The sequence below is a fragment of the Acipenser ruthenus genome, chromosome 5, assembly GCF_902713425.1.
Source record: "Acipenser ruthenus chromosome 5, fAciRut3.2 maternal haplotype, whole genome shotgun sequence".
Taxonomy (NCBI): Eukaryota; Metazoa; Chordata; class Actinopteri; order Acipenseriformes; family Acipenseridae; genus Acipenser; species Acipenser ruthenus.
In genome coordinates, this window is record NC_081193.1 from 82,422,023 (window position 1) to 82,444,651 (window position 22,629).

General features: G+C 36.3%; 1 protein-coding gene across 2 annotated transcripts in view; it reads left to right on the top strand.

The window, feature by feature from the left end:
* ascc3 (activating signal cointegrator 1 complex subunit 3) overlaps positions 1-22,629 on the top strand; it is a 265,685-nt gene that overhangs the window by 138,431 nt on the left and 104,625 nt on the right. For both annotated transcript variants that reach the window (XM_059024632.1, XM_034003889.3), the window contains exon 14: positions 7,303-7,437. In XM_059024632.1, the coding sequence (XP_058880615.1) occupies positions 7,303-7,437 (135 nt within the window). The remainder of the gene's footprint in view (positions 1-7,302; positions 7,438-22,629) is intronic.

The following is a 22,629-nucleotide window of genomic DNA, read 5'->3' on the forward strand; positions in this document are numbered from 1 at the left end:
CAAGAAACACGGCTTCAAATCTTTCATCAGTATCATTTGTCAGATGCGCTTTAATGCTAAATATTTACAGAAATGGAAAGTGACTTTGAATTTGTTACTACAAGTATTAAGTGCTTTAGTGGAATACATTACATTGTGAGATATGTCAGTTTAGCTACAGTATATTTTGATTGCTTGCTTTTGTGTACAGATGTAAAGGGAGCAAACAGTATAATGGTAGAACAGTAACTTACATAGGTTTTATGAATAATTTTAATGACAGCCTTTTTAATGTTGCAAAGCTGCAGGTGTATGAGTTGGACATCACTGTTGTATTATAGTTTATCTAATGTATATACATGTAATAATCATAGTGGCTAGCTACATTGCCAGCAGCTACTTGTGAAAGTGTTGCCATAGCATTCTCTATACTGGATTTCAATTTGATTTTGCATAACACCCTTCAAAAACTCATGGATTTATCAGTGCCCTCTATTGGCCGTACTGAACTACTGCAGGCCACATTTAAATGCAGCACGGTTAAGACGCTGCCACTGTAACATAGTCACACCTCTTGTTATTCGACTGTCTCTTAACAAGTTTTAGTTAGCTTGAGTCGTTATATTAATAAAATAGCCTGATAATGTTTAAGTAGTGCCATTTCTGTGTCTTAAACTGTTCAATAAAATATTCATTAGGGGCTGCATGTTAAAGGAAAGGTAGTCATATTATTATTATTATTATTATTATTATTATTATTATTATTATTATTATTATTATTATTATTATTATTTATTTTTTAGCAGATGCCCTTATCCAGGGCGACTTACAATTGTTACAAGATATCACATTATTTTTACATACAATTACCCATTTATACAGTTGGGTTTTTACTGGAGCAATCTAGGTAAAGTACCTTGCTCAAGGGTACAACAGCAAGCTTGAACCCACGACCCTCCGCTCAAGAGTCCAGAGCCCTAACCACTACTCCACACTGCTGGCATATGAAGTGCTTGAGTCAGACGGTAAAGACAGTGAATTTTATTTAGATATTAACCTAGATAAGATTCCTTTTGGAGGGGGGTACCTCTTCCCAGAGGGACAGACTGTTAACTTGACTAAGTGTTCAGGCAATTAGTGATGTGGTATAAATCAAGGAGAATAACAATCCTAGTCTTAAGCATTAAATGCAAAGTGTGCTGCCTTCCCTTTGGGTTGTAAAGGGTTAGGTGTCTTGCATGCAACATTGCAGCTTGACAACACTGGAGACCAGAGCAAGCTTTCAAATTCAGAGTACAGATCTAATTACACAGCTTGTAACTGTGGAACCACTTCTCCCTTCTCCAAATTACTTTGCTTTTCTTATTTGCATAATATAATGCGCAGAGGTTGTCCGCTGAAATATGAAACTGTGCGACACTGTAAATTAACCCTCTTAGGACTGAATTGCTGAATTGCCCACTGTGTTTCTGATAATTGCTTGCCCAATTTGTCTAATAAAAAGAGATATACTTTGTGGGGTTCCATGGACTGCCCCTTAATCAAAGATGTTTCTTTCAGATGCTTTTAGAGTATTTGGAGTTATAGCCTATTTAATATTTCCTTTTGGGTGTTAAAATTTCACTTGTATTCATAAATATGTAGTAGAGTTGTCTCACCTTTCCATTTTTTTTTTTTGTTTTTGGATGAGTAATTGCTCCTGAGGATTTAGGATGTACTGTAATTAGGATTGCTCTGCTGATGTGGTGTGGCAATAGACGGCATTGTAAGGATACCTTATGAACTTACCTTTAATGCTAATACCTTAAAACTGTGAGACGACTATTAGTTCAATTACTTCTCTAGATCAGTGCACATTAATTTAACTGAGGTCTGTCACTTGAATGTCAACTTTGCAGAACCGCTGCTGTAATATAAGAAAGAACTCCAGTAGGATTTTCTTTCTGTAAAGTTACTTGCAAAAAGTGAATAGTTGACAGGTACAGTCAGGGTTTTCAATTGGTTTTAAGGTATGTGGCATTACAAGGTAATAGGGGGCACCGATCTCATTGTGAGCATAGTGCCGATGGGGGACAGGGATTTAAAATAGTGCATTCTGGTGCAATTTTGAATGGTTTAAGCATGTGCTAGACTAGTAGTGGTCTGCTTGTACTGTCTGACAAATTATTAGGAGCTTAATTTCAGCACTGCTCACAGCAAGGCAAGATCAACAAGATGGACTTTTGGAGCATCAAGTCCCCTGCAATACAAGACTAGCTGAAAATATGTGTGGAATTGGTGAACACACCTTTAATTGTGTACAGTAATATGGGAAACGGCATGCTGCAGCACCCATGCTCAGCATTAGTCAAGTCCTGATCTGGCAGCATGTGAATACACAACAGCAAGCACATTGTCAAAAATTGTAGCTATTTTCATTAGCACAATTTGAGAGCTGTTTTAGTGAATGGCACTTTATTTTACTGCAGTACATTTCATTTTTAATTCCCTAAATATGTTTGTTTTTTTTTCCTCTCAGCAGTACACTTCCTAATTTACAGTCCCCAGTATTTCTATGCGTTCTGTTTTCACCTTTCTGGTCAGTTTGAGAAATAAACTTTGTTTCTCCTGCAACAGCCGACACGTCTCACTCTACATACTGTTTTTCATCGTGGTAATGTCTTAAGTTACCGTTCTTGCTTCTTTGGCTGAGGAGATATCAGCTCTAAAGAAGCTGCAACAGACAAAAAAAATAATTGTTTGTGGAACTCAAAACTTTAGGCACTACGATTTGACTGGCGAAAGGTTGATTTATTAGAGTTCACAAAAGAAAAAAAAACGTTCAGATTTGTTGCGGTAACCTTTTCACTTCCCATTTTGTTTAATTATTCAGGTTTTTGCTGCATTACAGCACTTAATTAAAATTATTTATTTGTTTTCAGAGCATTTTGTTAATGGCACGATGTGTGCAACGCACAAACCTTAAGTGTGTTTCTATTTTAAATTTTCCGTGTTCTTGTTCTAAATTTCTTGAATACAACTGTTGATTTTAATTTTTTCTTTTAGCACAACAGTACTCACACACGTTTGGTCACCATCACAATTGTTGCATGAAAGTGTCGTTACCGTATTCTATTGGTTGTTAATAAAGCACATCTCTGCACTGAAGCATTTGTATGTCAGCTGACAAGGGGCTCGGCTGATATCCCTCGGCCTTTCTTCTTGTGCAGAAGTGCATAGCTATTTGTTTTACATTAGAAATAAACAAACATTATTTCTTTGGACGTTCTTATGGGCAAGTGTTTTCGATTTTTGTAAGCCTAATGTAATTTAAAAAATAGTTTTAGGCCTACTTGAAATGTTTCGCCATTATTTATAGCTGCTCTGGCGCACAGTCTCTCAGCCTAAGTGTACATGTAGGTTTTAAATACTCGTTCACCTTCTATCACTGACTAACACGGTTTCTATTTATTTACTTACTCTGTACAGTACAATATGATGCTCTGTTACGCTTGTGAAAAGCTTGAAATGTTAGCTACGATCAGCTGTTCGGTGTGCATTCTGGGAGCTGTAGTTCAAACTGGAGAGCGTTCCTAAGTGATTGTATTGTTACAGGTCCAGTCAGAACTACACAAAAACGGTTACCAAATCGTACAACTGCGCATGCATAGCATTCATTTTTAAAAGTACTTTTTTATATTAAAATACACATTTTTAAACCTCACCACCCACAAAAGGCACTAAAGACTACTTAGATGCAGTAACTTGCCAAATGGGAGTAGTAACTGTCCAGTAGTTTTTTTTACCTACAGGTGAATAATAAAAAACGATCTCCCAGCACCAAACTTGCACGAAAAACCACCGGTTTTTAAAAAGTGCTGTAGCTCAAAAAAATCAGCCTACCAATCATACCTGAAATCCAAAATGGCAGGCAGATTGATTGAACTTAGCCCCAGTTTTGGAGCTGCACAAAATAGGGACTTATAATGGAAAGCACATTGCAACCTTACTGTGAGTACTGCCGTCCTGCCATAATAATGTCTCAGACAAAAGTATTTGGTAAAAAAAAAGTGATTTCTATAAAAAAAAGTGATTTCTATAATTTCTAATTGAAAGATATAAATTAAAGCAGAGATTCAGCTTTATAATACATTAGTATTTTGTGTGCCCACCCTTTGCTTCCTTTACAGCTTGCAGTCTTTTTTTGTATTTTGAAACCAGTTCCTGGCTTCTTTGCAGAGATATTTTTGCCCATTCATCAACACATACAGCTTCTGCAAACACCCTTCATGTCAATCCACAATATCCCGATGGGATTCAAGTCTGGGGACTGAGATGGCCAATCCATAACTGTAATCTTTCTGAAATTCCTTTGTAGACTTTGCAGAATGCTTAGGGTCATTATCCTCCTGGAATACAAACTTCTGTCCAATAAGCCTTCTAGCACAGGGTAGCAAATGAGTGCATAAATTCTTGATATTTTGCAGCATTCATTGATCCTTCTACGATACAAAGGTCGCCAATGCCTGAGGAAGAAAAACAAGCCCATACCATCACACAACCTCCACCATGTTTACCACTGGGCATGATGAACTTTTCTTTAAATTTTTCTCCTCTCTTCCTCCAAACATATTGTTGCTTTCTTGGTGAAACAAGTTCTATTTTGGATTTGTCTGACCATAAAATTTGGTGGAATAAATCATCAGGCTTCAAGTATTCAATGGAAAACTCCAATCGCTTTCTTTCATGTGTTGTTTTTATCAAAGGTTTGCATCTTGGTTTTTGCCCATGGACAGTCATCTTGTTAAGGTATCACTGAATTGTTTGCGCGTGAATTTCTTGACCATCTTTTCTCAATTCTTGTGTCAAATCTTTTGCAGTAATCAGAGGATTTTGCCGGGCTGCTTGAATGATTCTTCTTCCAGATTTTGCAGAAATCTTTCTTGTTCTTCCACACCTGGAGCTAGCTGCAGTAGTTCCTGTTCTCCTGTGTTTGTCAATAATAGCCCACACAGTACTTTTTGGTAAATCGAGTGTTTCTGCTATTATTATTATTATTATTATTATTATTATTATTATTATTATTATTATTATTATTATTATTATTATTTGTTTATTTAGCAGACGCCTTTACCCAAGGCGACTTACAGAGACTAGGGTGTGTGAACTACGCATCAGCTGCAGAGTCACTTACAATTACGTCTCACCCGAAAGACGGAGCACAAGGAGGTTAAGTAACTTGCTCAAGGTCACACAATGAGTCAGTGGTAGAGGTGGGATTTAAACCGGGGACCTTCTGGTTACAAGCCCTTTTCTTTAATCACTGGACCACACAGCCTCCTATTTATCTGATAGTTTCTCCTTTTTCATATAGTTGCATCTCTTAGCTTAAGCTTAATCTCTACTTTTAATTTATATCTTTCAATGGAACAATTAGAAATGATAGAAATCAGTTTCTTTGTGGTTTTTCTCTTTGTTTTTAACCGCCCAAATATTTTTGTCTGCGACTGTGTGTGTGTGTGTGTGTATATATATATATATATATATATATATATATATATATATATATATATATATATATATATATATATATATATATATAATCGGTGGCGGCTGGGGGCCAAAATGGGGAGGCAGAAAAAAGGCAGAGGGCTTATATCTACAATTACATAAGAATAGTGCATTAGCTGAGGATCTAGTAGCATGCTGCTTAGATCAGGGAAGTCCATTGCATAGTAGGAGAGGTAGATCAAGAGATCTACAATTGCAGTCTAAACAGGTTTACCCCAATTTGGCTGTTAAGTGCATTTTCTCCACTAGCCAACTGAGAAAAGAAAATAGTAGCTCATCATAGTTTATTCTTATATACTTAACGGTTGTACACTAACAACATATGTTTAAAAATGCACTGTGTACAACATTGATATAGCATTTCGATTTCAAGACCTAACATGGTTTGCATAAAATATTTTCTAAACAAAAAGCAGACAAAAATCAAGCACATCCTGTATAGACTTAATTTGCTAAACTGTAATAAACGACCAACAAAATAATGATATTCCATACAGGAGAAAAGAAAGTGAAAGAATTTACCTGCGCTGGGGAAAATAATCAAACACTGCTGGGGAAAGGGTAAAATAATATAAATACAACTTCCAACAAACATTAACAGAGAAATAAAACAACACTAACTTGTTCCTAGAGAAAGGAGGTGGTATCATAATATGACAATATATCTCGCTTTACTGACGCTCCCAGTGTCACAATGCAATAGGCATATGGACGTGCAGTGTCTTCTGGGAATAGTAGTTTATCTGGTACACGCTGAAAGGTGTTTCCAATCAGCAGAAATGCGGAACTACAACATACTGGCTTTGTATTTAATGTTCTGTCAAGTATTTAAATTTGTCCTACCGTTATGATGGATTTTAATTTGTTTCTGGTCACTTTGAATACGAAACCGAATTATGCAATTTCCATTATTCAACACTTCACTCATAATTGAGCACACAGTAGCAGTGCTTCAGCGGGAGGGTATGAGCTGCTCCTCCAATTAAAACCAGGGTTCAGACTACATCCCCTGTCATTGCTAGTACTCTAGTTATATAGACAGGAGTTTATAACGGAGGCTTGTCTCCTCTGATGAAAAAAACTCTGGGCTTTTCCAATTAAAACCTATGCTCAGATCGCTTGATCTGCTACTGCTAGTACTGTGGTTAATAGCAGATAGGAGTTTATAACGGAGACTTGCCTCCTGAGGAGCCAGTACTGCTGTTTAATATAGGAATGTTCAATCTAGGGTTTTGGTTAAAATGTCATTATTTCTTGCATTTTAGACATTTTTTTTTGTTTTGTTTTATTGAACATTATTATATTATGTATATAATATAATCGAGATATGAAAATTTCAGCATTACAAGAGCCAATAAAAAAAATGATAGTAGGTAGTATATATATAATATATATCATTATCTTATTTTTTAAATAAAAAAAAGCAATTTCCTTGCAGTAACAACTCCTATTAATCTCATTATAACTGCAGTAGCCCACTTGAATCCTTATTCATTTACCTCATAAATTATCAAAGAGTCTTGTGGATTATTGTCTTGTACAACCTGGATAAATGTGAGTTATCACTTAAATCATCACTTTAATTTAATGAAGGACTTCATCTTGCCCTATTTATCAGAGTAGGCTCTTTCTTATTAATGTCTTGTATCAATACAGACAAGGATGAAAGTGTATGATTCACCTTCACAGCTGTGTTGCATTCAGATTTGATTAATAATATTACAAAACAAAGTTCCTGTGTGTGTTTTTATATTGTTTACATTTGTTTTCAAGGTGATGGTGTTTGTTCATGCCAGAAACTCCACAGTGCGGACTGCAATGGCCCTTATAGAAATTGCCAAAAACCGAGGAGAATCTTCTTTCTTCTTTGCTGACCAAGGAGCTGAGTATGGCCACTTAGAGAAGCAGGTAAGGGAATCTTCAATAATAAAGCATTAATGTCTGAGGCATCTGTAATTACCTGCTAGATAACTCGCCATGGCAACAGTTGGTCCAAGGTGAATATGAACAGTATAAAGACATGCGATGCCCACTGTCCGCTTTTGAGAGCATTTACAAGTGGGATCGTGACCTGAAACCTGGTTGCCAGAGACCTGTGAGGTCTATCATGATTTTTAATGTAACAACACATAAATATCACTGTTTGGTTCTAATCAAATTGTCTTAACTGAAACAGAATAGCTATGAATGTTTTTTTTTTGTTTACAGTTATGACCACTATAAAACTAGAATAGTTCTACATAGTTACCTGCTGGCTCATTACAGCTACTGTAAAGTGGATTGAAGGGAGATGTTTGATACTCCAATGATTGTGTGAAATAATTATTTTGTGTTAGAAAAGACAAAGTGGAATTATACCAACTGTCCAAGACTAGGTCACCCCCTGATGAATACAAATGAGGTCAAAGGTCTTCAAAACTGGCTTTTTTTTGGCAAAAAGAGGTTTGCCTATTTTTGCTTTCACACAACAACGACTGTACCGTAAAACACTCTTTTTTTCCAACAAATATATTTTATATAATGACTGCTTTGTAATTTCATGTCCTCTCACGACTTCCTTGGTAACTTATTGGTTGTGAAGATGTCAGACCTGCATATGGAACTGGATGCAAAAATAAGTCAATCTGGCCAAAGCCACTCGCCAAATTGGTTGGGCCATTTGGCACATAAGCCTATACAGTAGTTTTGAGATTGGTTTCTTCATTTATGGTGTTTTTCTAAGTATTTTCTTTTTTTTTCCTGTTTCTGATATATAAAGAGGAGGCATCATAGTTGTGGTGTAGGTTTTGATGGCAGAACTACAGGTTTATACTTTATTGACCTCAAACTGGATGTGTACCCCTGTGAACTTTTCCTACAAAGCAATGGCAGCCAACTATTCATCTACTTGCTGGCTTTGGATAGCTTGTTGCATTCATATTATCAACATGTCATTCAAATAACCTCTAATTTTTTCAAGGTTGAGGAGTGTGTGATGATGATAGCTCAAGTCATATAAGTCATCATGCCAACATGATTCGGACCATAACACATAACTCATTAGTTACTTTCCAGTCAGAGAGCAAAAAGAGGGTTAGCTAGTGATCAATATTGCAGTATGATTGATTTTATTTAGCCAAACATGTTACTCACAGACAGCAATCAATAGCATGCCTCTGAAATGTATCTACGAAGATTTCTAGTCAAGGTATGATTTATTAAATTCCTGGCTTCATTAAGTTAGATCCAAGTAATTCATATTGCGTGTTAAGACACTGTTTTTATCGTTATTCTTGATTTATTATTGGGTGTCTATCATTTAAATATGTGATTTCTGTACCAATGATTTTTTTTTATTTTTTATTTATTTATATTGAAGATGTTTTAATTTGACCTTCTTTCATTCTTACTTTTTTTTCTGACTTCTCTGATGTCAGCCAGATAATAATGCTTGAGGAAGAAACAAAAGCTGAGATGTCATTTGTGTTCATCTTAACTTTTATTAATTTTTTTTTTTATATATTATTTATTTCCGACGAATGTTGTAGTTTGTTTTTTTTTGTTTAGGGCATATTTGATTTAGATATAACTATATCAAATGTTAGTTTGTCAAACATAGCAGACAGCATTTAATTGTTATTTTTTCATAGGCAACAGTACAATAATTGCTTTTTTTGCATTTCCTTTGTATTAAATTAAATTGGAGCCTCATAGTGTTCCTGGTAATGAGATAATGGTATTGCTCAAGACCTACTTTTGGTTTTGTTCCTCAAGCATTTTGACAGATTTTAGGGAGCAGTTTTCATTTCTGCTTAATGTCAGTGATTTCAGGTTTTCATTTTTAACCACTAAAAACTTGCCTAAAATATATTGAATGAATAAACGAAAATTAGCCACTCCTGCAAATTGTGATATTTGATTCAGAAAGGTTCTGCAGATAGCATCTGAAAGTCATTTTGTGTAAGACCGGGAGCTCAGATTGACAAGAGGTACTGCAAAATGGATGGAGGAAAATGGGGAATGACCCTTTGACTTGTGAAAGTTTAGCATTTTATATCTATTGCCTTCCCAATACTGAACTCTAACACTGAACTAACACTGTCTGATATGTATTTTGGGTATAATAAATAGCGTTCTAATATATATATATATATATTTTACAGTAGACGGACTGTAGTTTGATTCAAAATTGTTTAACTGCGAAAAAACAGGCTGTTCGAATTAATCCTGTTTTGTACCAGTAGGCTTTGGTCACTTACTGATTGAAAAAAAAAAAAATACAAAATGTAAACAAGCTACACGAACCAATCTAGCAGTTACTGATCTAAACAAGTTAATGCATGGCTGGTTCAAGGATGCGCTTTGGGTTGTTTCATATGACTCCTTGGTGAAGCTTCCTTGCTGTTGTATATCCCACAAAATCTTCTGAATTTAGCTGCAGACGTAGCCTGTGCATACTGGGTGTATAAAAAAAAAAAAAAAAGAAACGCGAGTAAGGAAGAGGTGTAAAATAGTAATAAATATACTACCGGTCAAAAGTTTTAGAACACCTCAATTTTTCCAGTTTTTATTGAAATTTACGCAGTTTAATGTCTCAATGTACTCTGAAATTAAAGCATAGAACAAATAAACAATTGGAGTTAAAAAAGAAATCATGGCATCGTTTTGTTTAACAAAATTTAATCTAAATTTTTGACTCGTCAAAGTAGCCACCTTTTGCAGATATAACAGCCGAACACACTCGTGGCATTCTTTCTACAATGGAAATCAAATATTGTTCGGAAAGTTCTTCCCAACACTGTTGCAGAAGTTCCGACAAATGTGTTGCACTTTGCTTTCACCCTTCTGTCCAGTTCATCCCAAACCAGCTCGATGGGGTTTAAGTCTGGAGACTGTGCTGGCCATTCCATGATTTGAAGCCTACCTTTCTTCTAAGGTAGTTCTGACATAGCCTGGAGGTATGTTTTGGGTCATTATCTTGCTGTAAGATGAACCCCTGACCAACTAGGCGTATACCAGAGGGTATTGCATGGCGCTGCAAAATGCTGTGGTAGCAGTTTTGGTTCAGGGTGCCACTCACTCTGTGCAAGTCGCCGACTCTGGATCCAGCAAAAGAGCCCCAGACCATCACGCTTCCTCCTCCATGTTTGACAGTTGGTGTCACACACCGAGGAACCATCCTTTCACCTACTCGACGGCATACAAAAACCCTGCGTGATGAACTGAAGATTTCAAATTTTGATTCATCGGTCCATAAGACCTTCTTCCAGTCTTCAGTCGTCCACTGGCGGTGCTTCATGGCCCAGGCAAGCCTCTTTTTCTTATTTTGCCATCTTAGCAATGGCTTTCTTACTGCCACTCAACCTGTCAAACCTGCAGCTCGAAGTCTTCTCTTCACAGTTGAAACTGAGACTTGCTTACTTCGACCAGTGTTAAGCTGTGCTTGAAGCTGTTGTCCTGTGAGCCGCCTATCACGCAAGCTGTTGACTCTCAGAAACTTGTCTTCTGATTCTGTTGTGGCTTTGGGTCTGCCAGACCTCTTCCTGTCAGAGTTTCCTCCAGTTTCCAAGTGCCTTTTGATGGTGTAGGAAACTGTCACTGACACCTTGGCTTTCTTTGCAATTTCTCTAAAGGAAAGACCTACACTTTTAACCCTTTGCGGTCCATTGTCGGACTGGGTCCGACATTGCAATTATTCCTCACAGGTCCTTTGTCGGACTGGGTCCGACATCATTATAGCAACGCAATAAACGGGTGTCTAGTCATTTTTTCGCCGGAAAAAGCCAAGAAAACCATTCAATTGCCGAGTGGGAGCGACAAAAAAAAAGGCGTATCTCATGAATAGTCATACATGGTATCAGGTATCAGATAACGGGGGCGGTCTGAATCAGCGCACAGAAAACACGGACATTTGCAGAGCTTTTTTGAGATGTTATAGTAATAAAATAATGACTTGGATCGCATTATTGAGGAGTTTGGTGATAAAACGAGTGATCCGGAGATGATCGATCGGTATGTATGACTATTATTATTATTATTATTTATTTCTTACATAGGTGAAAGCTATAGCAAACGAAAGGGTGGGGCGGGGCTGGAGATGCCTAGTGAGTGCTTTGTTGATAATATGCAGGGCCATTTAAACCCGTTTGACTGTGAAAAAAAATACTTTTAAACAGCGCGTCTAAAATTAACTGCGCGTGTGAAAATTAATTAGACCTGGCGTGCCTGACGCGCGATTAATAAATGGACTGCAAAGGGTTAAGGGTTATAATGGTCTGTCTGTCTTCCTTTATTAATTGCCTTTTTCTCGCCATTATGAGAGCAATATACTACTTCCTGCAGTACAATACTGTCCAAATAATGCTTAAGAGGGTGTAGTAACACAGTCTGTAAGTAATCAACAAAAGTTGGGACACCTGTAGGAATTGTTAGCATTAACTTTCAAGGCTTAATTTACTTCCATTGCTGCAGAACAGCTGTAAGTTGTTAACCCATTACTTGTTCCCTGAAAAAGGCCTTTTTGTATAACTCTGAAATGTACATTATTTTTCAGTTTTTGGTAACCTAAACTTTTTTTTTTTAACCTCAGGCAGTTTACCGCTTACCTTTGTACCATTTCAGGTTATTCACTGGACTTGAACTGCTTAAATTTCAATAAAAACTGGAAAAATGGAGGTGTTCTAAAACTTTTGACCGGTAGTGTATATTGCAGCTGAACTTTAACAAATGGGAGATTTTGTTACCTTTAGTTCACTGTAATACAATCATGTTCATGTTGAACAACATGCTCCAGGCACTCGCAGTGGCTGGACAGACACATGAGTGAGTTTCTGGCACGAATACCCCCTTTCTCCCTGAAATGATTTAATCTTCTTTCATAAAACGGCATCAGTAGTCTGTCTATCTGAGTGTTTCCCAGGTCTTGCAGTCCAGAGGATTCATCATGGGCAAAATCATCTGACATGGAGGTATGAAGTCAATATATTCTGACTGACGCAGTATTTGCTAGCCCAGACTGCACACACGAGTCCAGTAACATTTGTGTCTTCTTCACCTGAAAACTTTTTTTTTCTTGCTCTTATTTATTTCAGCAACGTGGGTTTTTGTTTCCTGACCCTCATGACATATATTTGATTTGATTTTCTTTTTCTTAGTACCTGCCTCCCTCGTGTGGTGGATAATACAGTGACTTATCACAAGTAAATATACACCTCCATCTGTTTACTTATGACAAGTGTCTGTACATTGGAATATTCAGTCCATCACCGCAGTGATTGAAAGGTACTTAAGTTATAATTACGTGTTGTCAATGTGTTATCTAGTCCACAATAACTCTGCATGCACAAAGATGAGAATTAATTCACCTACATTAGTATCTGTACAGTGCTCAGATTACTGTTGTAAACACATCTAAATGTCTTTTTTTTTTTTTTTTTTTTTTTTTACCCATCATAACAATATCTCTGAAAATATCTGCAAATTAATAGAAAAACACTTCAAACACAGAGATCCTTATCCTACGATCGTTTCAAGATTCATCAAAGTTAATTTGCACAAATTTTTTACCTATGGATGGGAACTAATATTGATTTTATAGCATGCACGAAATGCAAAAAAATTATTATTATTTTTTTTATTTTTTTTTTAAATATATATATATATATATATATATATATATATATATTATATATATATATATATATATATATATATATATATATATATATATATATATATATATATATATATATAATATCACTCACACACACACACACACACACACACACACAAATAAAACTAGTGTATTTTAACGTACAAGGGTTGGGTTCCAAAAGGGATGTTAATAACGCTTTATACTAGGTAGTCAATGTTCACTAGTGGTGGTGACAAATCACTTTTCATGATTTTTCTACCAAGGACGAAGGTCAATATGTCATCCATTGGTTCATTTTGAGACTATTTTAATGTTTATTATTGTTGTTGTTATTATTATTATTTTCTTTCTTTCTTTCTTTCTTTCTTTCTTTCTTTCTTTCTTTCTTTCTTTCTTTCTTTCTTTCTTTCTTTCTTTCTTTCTTTCTTTCTTTCTTTGCAGACGCCCTTATCTGGGGCGACTTACAATTGTTACAAGATATCACATTATTTTTTACATACAATTACATTATTTTTTACACATTATTTTTACATACAATTACTCATTTATACAGTTGGGTTTTTTACTGGAGCAATCTAGATAAAGTACCTTGCTCAAGGGTACAGCAGCAGTATCCCCCACCTGGGATTGAACCCACGACCCTCCGGTCAGTCCAGAGCCCTAACCACTACTCCACACTGCTGCTGACGAGACTGCTTTCTGATGGAAGGATAGTGGACTGTGTAAGACTGGATGGAATGCATGCACGTTGAATGAAAAGCAGATAAAATAAGTCACAGTATCAAGTACAGGCATCAAAATAAGTCCCTGTGAATACCGGCAGAATTTCACCGCTGCTGCTCTGTGACTTGCAAAAGATGATGTTAGATCCAGCATCACTTGATCTTTTTCAGTGCACTATTATAAAAGATTCTGACAGCTAAGCAAGGTATCCTAGTAAAACAAATAAATGAATTGATTAATATAATTAATGTTTGTACTTTATTTAATTAAATATATTTTTCACCTAGTTAGACCCTTGAGTTGAAACATCTATTTTTTTTAAAGATGCCCTGCAGAAAACAGTCATAGACATCAGCTTTCATACACTTCTTCCAGAAACCTAACCAGTCGCATCCTGATAGCATCAGTTACAAGACAGCTACACAGAGTTCCTTAAAGAGGATTAAATGCTTCCTTATAAGTACAAAATCTGGTGGACGCTTTGATGTCAGCATACAAGTAAAAGGGGCAAGTAATGTGAAAGGTTATCTTCATGAACGTTGGCAAATCCATGGGTCGTACAATACTGGCATGGTATCTAAAGATGGGAGGCTGTGTGGACCGGTGGTTAAAGAAAAGGCCATGTAACCAGGAGGTCCCTGGTTCAAATCCCAGCTTACTCCACAGGTAAAAATACATTAGTCTTGAATTGCTCCGAGTGTCCCGAATACCAGATAAAAAAAGTATGGAAAAAATACCAGATATGTGCACATTTGAATCGTTTTTTTAGGCGTTTACTAATCAAAGGTAAATTATCAATTTACTGGCAGCGTATATTTTCTTACTGCGCAAAACAGTAAGTGATCTCCAATAGGTCACAAATCACAAGCCCCTAGATCCACATGCTGAGAAAAAAACGCCAAAGTCAAATAAAAAATCAACAGTTTGGATTTTATTTACCACAGGCTAAAGTGTAGTAGACAAACTATACATAAAGTCAAACACTGTCTGAAACGTTTGCACGGTGTAAATGGTCAATAGCTATGGTCTCCACCGACTAATCAGCATACGATGCCATGCATAATATGAGGGTCGCTATGATGGGCTAAGTTAATACAAAAATGTGTACAGGGCAGTATTAATTAAATCTGCATACATAGTAATCACCAGGATCTAGCTGTGGTCAGTAATTCAGTTAGCAGTGTGCGACACCCAGTCGTAAAAAACTGAACTGTGACGTCAAACCAAAACTGAGCAAAACTGATCGCAAAATCTGTGCATACTCAGATGAGATGAGTCGGAACGGCTTGAGTCGGGCTGTGTGCAGCGGGCTTAAGTTGTACGATCTCCTTCTGATAGGACAAGATGTCTATTAAGACCATGTTTCTCCATCCTTTTGGTAGAGGAATCTATTTTATTTTGATGGTGTAGCAATTGACAACAATGATTTAATAAGCTTAATATAGTTGTTATGCAAGCAATAACCTAGGGTTATTGCTTGGGTGTGTGGTAAGACATATATTATGCGCGCCTGGGTGCATTATAAGGCAAATAGTTCCTATACATTGTCTTTAGAAGCTATTATTGCTGAGTAAATGTTTCATTTATTTCTTGTTAAGATATGCACGGTTATTTTTTATACTGCAGTTTTAATGTATTATTTTCCTTTAGAGGAAAACTATAAACAAAAATTAAAAATATAACTGCTTTGGTAATTAAAGTTGATGTTTGAAATCACTCATTCCCTAGTACAGTAATTGTTCTCTGCATCTTTGTTTCTTATTCCTCCAAACACACTGCCTGCATCTCTTCTCAGTTTAACTTCTCCAGAGAGCCAGTCAGACAATCAGGAAGGCAGAATGTCACTCATATCATTCAACCTGAACAAAACTGTTCACTGCATAATAATACCCACTGCTGTCAGCTATTACTGTAATGCAGTTAACTTTTATATCACATTCTTAAAAATCTGAACATAGGTTTTAGTTTTTATTCATACACGGTCCCTTCGTTGTTGAGATCCAACGTAATGCTCTCCTCCCCGATTTCAGATCCTGGAGCTCAGCTGTCGTGGATGAAGAGATTGAGATTTTAAAGAAATCCAAAGAATTTATCATTTGAATTGTATATTATTTTGATTCCTGTTTGACTATAAATAATTATAAAAATGCTTACTATCTAAAGGGCCTCAAATCCTTCACTAAGAAGTTTTTTTTAAGCTGTTGACCCAGCTGCACAAGACAATTCTGACTTCACAGTCATGTGATCTTGTTCAGCCCATCACAGCCTTTAATTTTAGTCCAAGCCATTTTATAATGGCATTTATGTTTGTCTTCATAATATGAATACATATTTTGTACAAGACATATTCTTGTCTTGGTACACTGCAATCAGAAAAGCAGTGCATATAAATGCATTTCTCATACATTTCATTACACCCACACATTAAAGCTTTTATGGGTACCCAGTTGAGCATCATCAAACCCACTTAGTGTTGGTGCTATGAAAGCGTTGCTAAGCAGCACAAAGCTCCTATTACCTTGAAGCATTTCCCTCAGAAAGTATGAGACTGGTGAATAGAAGACTTAAAGGGAAGCAAAAAACTTTTTTGGTTAACAGGTTTAAATATTAACTATGTACACAGATAATTCTTCTTAAAGGGCAAGTAGCTTCAAATACAGTAATCCGTCGCATATCCGACTGCGGTGGGACCAGAGTAAGGGCGGATTTGTAAAAAGGCGGATAAATAAATTTTGTTTTAAATACCATTATACACCGCTGTTTTCACAATTACTATATTCAAACAATTATTGTTCTGTGATTCAGCTTTTATTTGGGCGCTCTCCTATATCCCTTGTTTAGAAAGATACAGAGTATTAATGTTTGCGACAGAATAGCTGTCTGCATGTGGGTGCGTGCATTCGCTGCTGAGTGACAGGCAGGAGATCGAGACAGAGGTTGAAGTTGATACGCCCCACAGGCGAACAGGATTTATTTACATGTCAACACACTGAACAGCTCATGTGACACTACCAGCAATGGCAGCGCACAGAGTACATACAACACAGTGTACAAAAACTTTGGTAGGATGTACAATCTCTGTACTAATCTTCTCTGTTTAATAATAAAATAACGATACTGAAGAGGTTGATCATCGAGGGTAAATGGTTAGGGCGGATACGAGACAGATTACTGTACTTTATTTAATTATTTATTATTTCAAGAGTACTTGGAACTGCAAACGCAAGTCAAAAAGGAAGTTAGAAAGACCAAGAGAGAGCTAGAAATGAACATTGCTAAGGGGGCTAAAACCAGTTCCAAAAAGGTTTTCCAATATTATAACAGCAAAAGAACATTCAAGGAGGAAGTAAAATAGCAAATATATTAAATGATTACTTTTCACAAATTTTACAAAGGAGGATACGGTCAACCTGCCACACATGTCAACCTGTTCCTATCCAGTTTTAAATAACTTTAGTATAACAGAGGCAGAAGTGTTAAAGGGACTAGGAGCTCTTAAAATAAACAAATCCCCTGGGCCGGATGAGATCCTCCCAATAGTACTCAAAGACATGAAAGAAGTTATTTACAAACCGCTAACCAAGGTCATGCAACAGTCTCTTGACACGGGTTGTACTGACAGACTGGAGAATTGCAAACGTAATACCGATCCACAAAAAGGGAGACAAAACCGAACCAGGTAACTACAGACCAATAAGCCTGACTTCTATTGTATATAAACTGATGGAAACTAGAAGATCCAAAATGGAAAATAACCTATATGGTAACAGTATCCTGGGAGACAATCATCATGGTTTTAGGAAAGGGAGATCGTGTCTAACTAACCTGCTTGATTTTTTTGAGGATGCAACATCGACAATGGATAACTGTAAAGCATATGACATGGTTTATTTAGATTTCCAGAAAGCTTTTGACAAAGTCCTGCATACAAGATTAAGAGTAGGGATTCAAGGAAATGCATGCACATGGATTAGGGGGTGGGTAACATGTAGAAAACAGAAAGTACTGATTAGAGGTGAAACCTCAAAATGGAGCAAGGTAACCAGTGGAGTACCACAGGGATCAGTATTAGGTCCTCTGCTCTTCTTAATCTATATTAATGACTTAGATTCTGGTATAGTAAGCAAACTTGTTAAATTTGCAGGCGGCAAAAATAGGAGGAGTGGCAAACACTGTTGCAGCAGCAAAGATCATTCAAAATGATCTAGACCGCATTCAGAACTGAGCAGACACATGGCAAATTACATTTAATAGAGAAAAGTGTAAGGTACTGCACGCAGGCAATAAAAATGTGCATTATAAATACCATGTGAGAGATACTGAAATTGAAGAAGGAATCTATGAAAAAGACCTAGGAGTTTATGTTGACTCCGAAATGTCTTCATCTAGACAATGTGGGGAAGCTATAAAAAAGGCCAACAAGATGCTTGGATATATAGTGAAAAGTGTTGAATTTAAATCAAGGGAAGTAATGTTAAAACTTTACAATGCATTAGTAAGACCTCAACTAGAATATTGTGTTCAGTTCTGGTCACCACGCTACAAAAAGGATATTGCTGCTGTAGTAAGAGTGCAAAGAAGAGCGACCAGAATTATTGTGTGTAAAAGGCATGTCATATGCAGACAGGCTATGATAATTGAATCTATTTAGTCTTGAACAAAGAAGACTGTGTGGCTATCTGATTCAAACATTGAAAATTCTAAAAGATATTGACAATGTCGCCCCAAGGGACCAGGGGTCACAAATGGAGATTAGATAAAGGGGCATTCAGAACAGAAAATAGGAGGCATTTCTTTGCACAAAGAATTGTGAGGGTCTGGAACCAACTCCCCAGTAATGTTGTTGAAGCTGACACCCTGGGATCCTTCAAGAAGCTGCTTGATGAAATTCTAGGATCAATAAGCTGCTAACAGCCAAACTAGCAAGATGGGCCGAATGCCCTCCTCTCGTTTGTAAACTTTCTTATGTTCGTAATTACACATATGGATGCTGTTTGCTCTGTCTGCTGTCACACAGAGCATTACAGTTATGCGCAGCTTCTTATTTAAAGTCGCGATTACTCACACCTGTTTCTCCCAATTTGTGAACTGTAGTATTGCTTGACATGTCGAAAAATACGGGGGTCTGATCAGCATTTCGGATTTGTCCAAGCTGGTACTGTTTGTTACAAATGCTGGAATTGTAAAGGCTTCTCTTTGAATTCCTCATGAAGCTAATGACGCGTCATTTATAATGGCTGCCTGTATGTCATGGATGATTTGAGATCGTGGAGTAACGTTTTGGTTTGTCTGTTCTTGGCAGCCAGTCATATTGCTGGTTGTGTACTCGGGTAGGCGATTTTAGTACACGCATCACTATACTGTACTCGAATTTAAGCCTAGCTAGGAACAACAATTGTACAGGCACAGATAATGCCAGGAGGACTGTGTTATTGAGGAATCTAGTGACATTCAAAATCTCAGCAGCAGAGCTCAGACCAACTCAGAGTTATTGCCAATTTATAAAAAGCGAGCATTGGATGAAAAGTAAATAAAATGACGTTGAAAACACTTTAAATTTGCAAGTAATAATGTGCATTCTCAAAGTAATGGGCAATACATTCCAGTGAGAGGTAAAAGTTCTGTGTCCATGTGTTTAAGCAGAAGGACTTTTAGTGAAATTATACAGATGTGGATTCCTTTCTGATCTCTCAAACTTTGATTGGGTTCTTATAATCTAGCCAAGATATTATTTGTATTTGTTTATTTATTTTGGTCCAAGGATATGTATGTTTTTATTAAACTTAAAATAGCAGTAAGGCCTAATTTGTATATTGCAGTTTGGAATTTGTTGAATTTTATATAATATATATTTTATGTAGATTTTAAAAAGCAGTAAAAGACAGCTTTCTAGCAACATAATTTTCCTATATCCTTTGCAGTGATTAATGTGCAAGGTTGTGCATTTAAAACTAGAACCGCTGAGATTTCGGACTACATACAACCGCCGCACCCGCAAAATGTGCGGCTCCATTTTAAAACGCCTTCGATATGAAAATGAAACGTCTTGTCCTACTCCACGGCCAATCACCAGCAGCTCCTATGGTCTTTGCTCGTTGCCCATAGGCTGTTTGACCGATGTGAAACCCTCCTACTCCAAGCGTTCCCGCACTTCACAGACCTCACATACGTTACAATATTATCTTTTTTTTATTTGGGGTCCAGCGGCCAGGTTCGTTATAATGAAGAGTATTAATTAATTAATTCATTCATTCATTCATTCATTCATTCATTCATTCATTCATTTAAATTACTGTGTAATTTCCATAGCCTGTTTTGCTACCTCAAATTCTAAACTATTAAACACAGGAGGAACGTTAACTGCAAACCTGAAATGACAAAGCTGAAGTTTTTGTGTTTTTCTTTATATACACTGTACATTTCTAGTAGAATGTAGAAATGCCATTGTACAGTATGAGGAACTCGCCTATCATGATATTGTGAAGCCGGTATTTGTTTGACCCTGTTCCCGTAACAACCAGATGTACGGCATTGACGTCGGACCGTGTACAGCTACTGTAGTGCTGCTTCTACTTGATAAAAGTATGAAATGAACAGGGGAGTTGAAGAGTAATGGAACATAAAATGCATAGCTTTCACTGTAGGCAGTCAAATACAGGATTTCCATGAAAATCGTGACGTTGTGAATTTTCCGGGGCCCTACAAATAAATAATAAAATATTTCCTTGTTTCCTAAAGGGCAGTTTGTATTTTTGAAGGACTTTTTGAGTGTTTGTGTTTCTTTCTAGACTACTGTTGATATCTGTGGGGCTCTGATTGAATGGACTTCAGTGGACTGTAAGAGCCACCTAGTGGTGTTTCTGCTGTGCTGAAATCTGTTTAATAGATGAGTCTCGTGTTCGTAAATGCAGTAACGGGCAGTCTCACTTTATTTTATTGAAACCGTCCAGCTGTTATTCTGAATGCCCTGTATACATTTATAAAGATTTCTTTGTTTGTTGGAACATTTCAGGCAAAGAGGAACATAAATTGAATGAAAAAAACCCTGCCTGCCTTGAACATGCCACCATGCTTCTGTATATATAATAATGTGAATTTAAATTTATGTAACCTACTGTTTGTCGGTACTATTTGCGGCTTGTTAAAAAACAGTATCGATTTGTCATAAGATTTTATGGGCACAATATATCGAGGCAACTAGTAGCTACATCGTTACAGTATGTGTGTACAGAACAAGATAATACTCCTGAATGTGCCTGTCTAATGAAATTACTAAAGGTGCCTGACATCTTTTCAATATGAATGAAAAAGGTGAAAAAGAATAAAAAGCTCACACTACTGTACTATGTTGATAGTCTGCCAAAAATTGATTCTAGTAAAACAAGCCTAATTAAGTTAAACCAATTAATTATTTAAATGAAGGCCCCTTTAGAAAACTCAGTTCAACCTGCCACCAACTTTACAGCTTTTCCTTAATTACTATTGAATGGGTTCATGCTTGCCTTTTTGTTACAAGGAAATAAATGACAATCTGTTTAGATAAAAAATAAAAAATAAACTTGTAGAATAGCCACGGTGGTAACAACCCCCCCCCCCCCCACCCCCCACCCCCATTCATTTTAAATAGCAAACATTATTTTGAGGCTCTTTGGTTTGGTATACAGTAAATAAATATTGTCCATGGAAGCTTTCAGCTTTCAAAGTTCTTCAGTTTTCCCACCCATAAATAGTAATCATTCATCAAAAGCCAGTATTCAGTTTTTTGGTTTTACTAGATTATTTTAAAGCAAAAAACATACCACCAATAGCTGTAGTAGCAATGCAATGGTAGGTATATACAAATAATCCAGTATTTTTTTTTATTTATTTTTTGTCATGTGTTCTATTTATTATTCCATAACCTTCATTTTATTTTTGGAACATAAGTTATTTGAAATAAAATTTATTCAAAGCATTTTAATTGACTGGAACCATTAGCATTTCACATTAAGATATTAATACAATATACAAAACCCTGCAACAACTGTATATATAGTATGCGCCAGCTTTAATATTGAATATACATGACACATTGTTACCACTCATCATCATAACACATCTTTATACAAATAGATTCAGAACTGACAGCAAATATAGGCTATAATATACGCTGTAATTTACCATTTTAGACAATCCTTTCTCAGTTGGGGGTCTCTCACACATTTGACTTGAGTGAATAATTCAAAGACTTGATTCATTCATGCATTACTTATACATGTGAGTATGCCCAAAACTTAATTGTGTTCTAGGTACAGTACCTGTGGTAAAGTGATGAGACTTCATTGCGATTCTGTTTTAAAGGATCACCTTAATAGCTGAGGAGAGCTCATTCATTTGAAAGGAATTAATTGCCTTAATCACATCATCCTGTCCAGCAAGCCACTGCTGCTTTTCAACCTGGTTGACAACAGAATCTAAAAGTGTATTATTTACAAAGAATACCTCTTTTTTTTTCAACTATTTCAGCAGCCACTTCAAGTTTCTTGCCTTGTTTTTCTACTTTCATTATTTTTAGACTGACAGTTGAAAATTAGACATTTTATTTTGTGCTTTAAGACATTTCATTTTCCAAGATTCAAGATAAGACTTTGTCAGAACGTACGTAAACCTGTTCAATTTAAAAAAAAAAAAAAAAAAAAAAAAACTGTTTAGAAAGTCGTCAGTCTCTCTCCACAGTCGTTATTTATGTGCTGTAGCACACACAT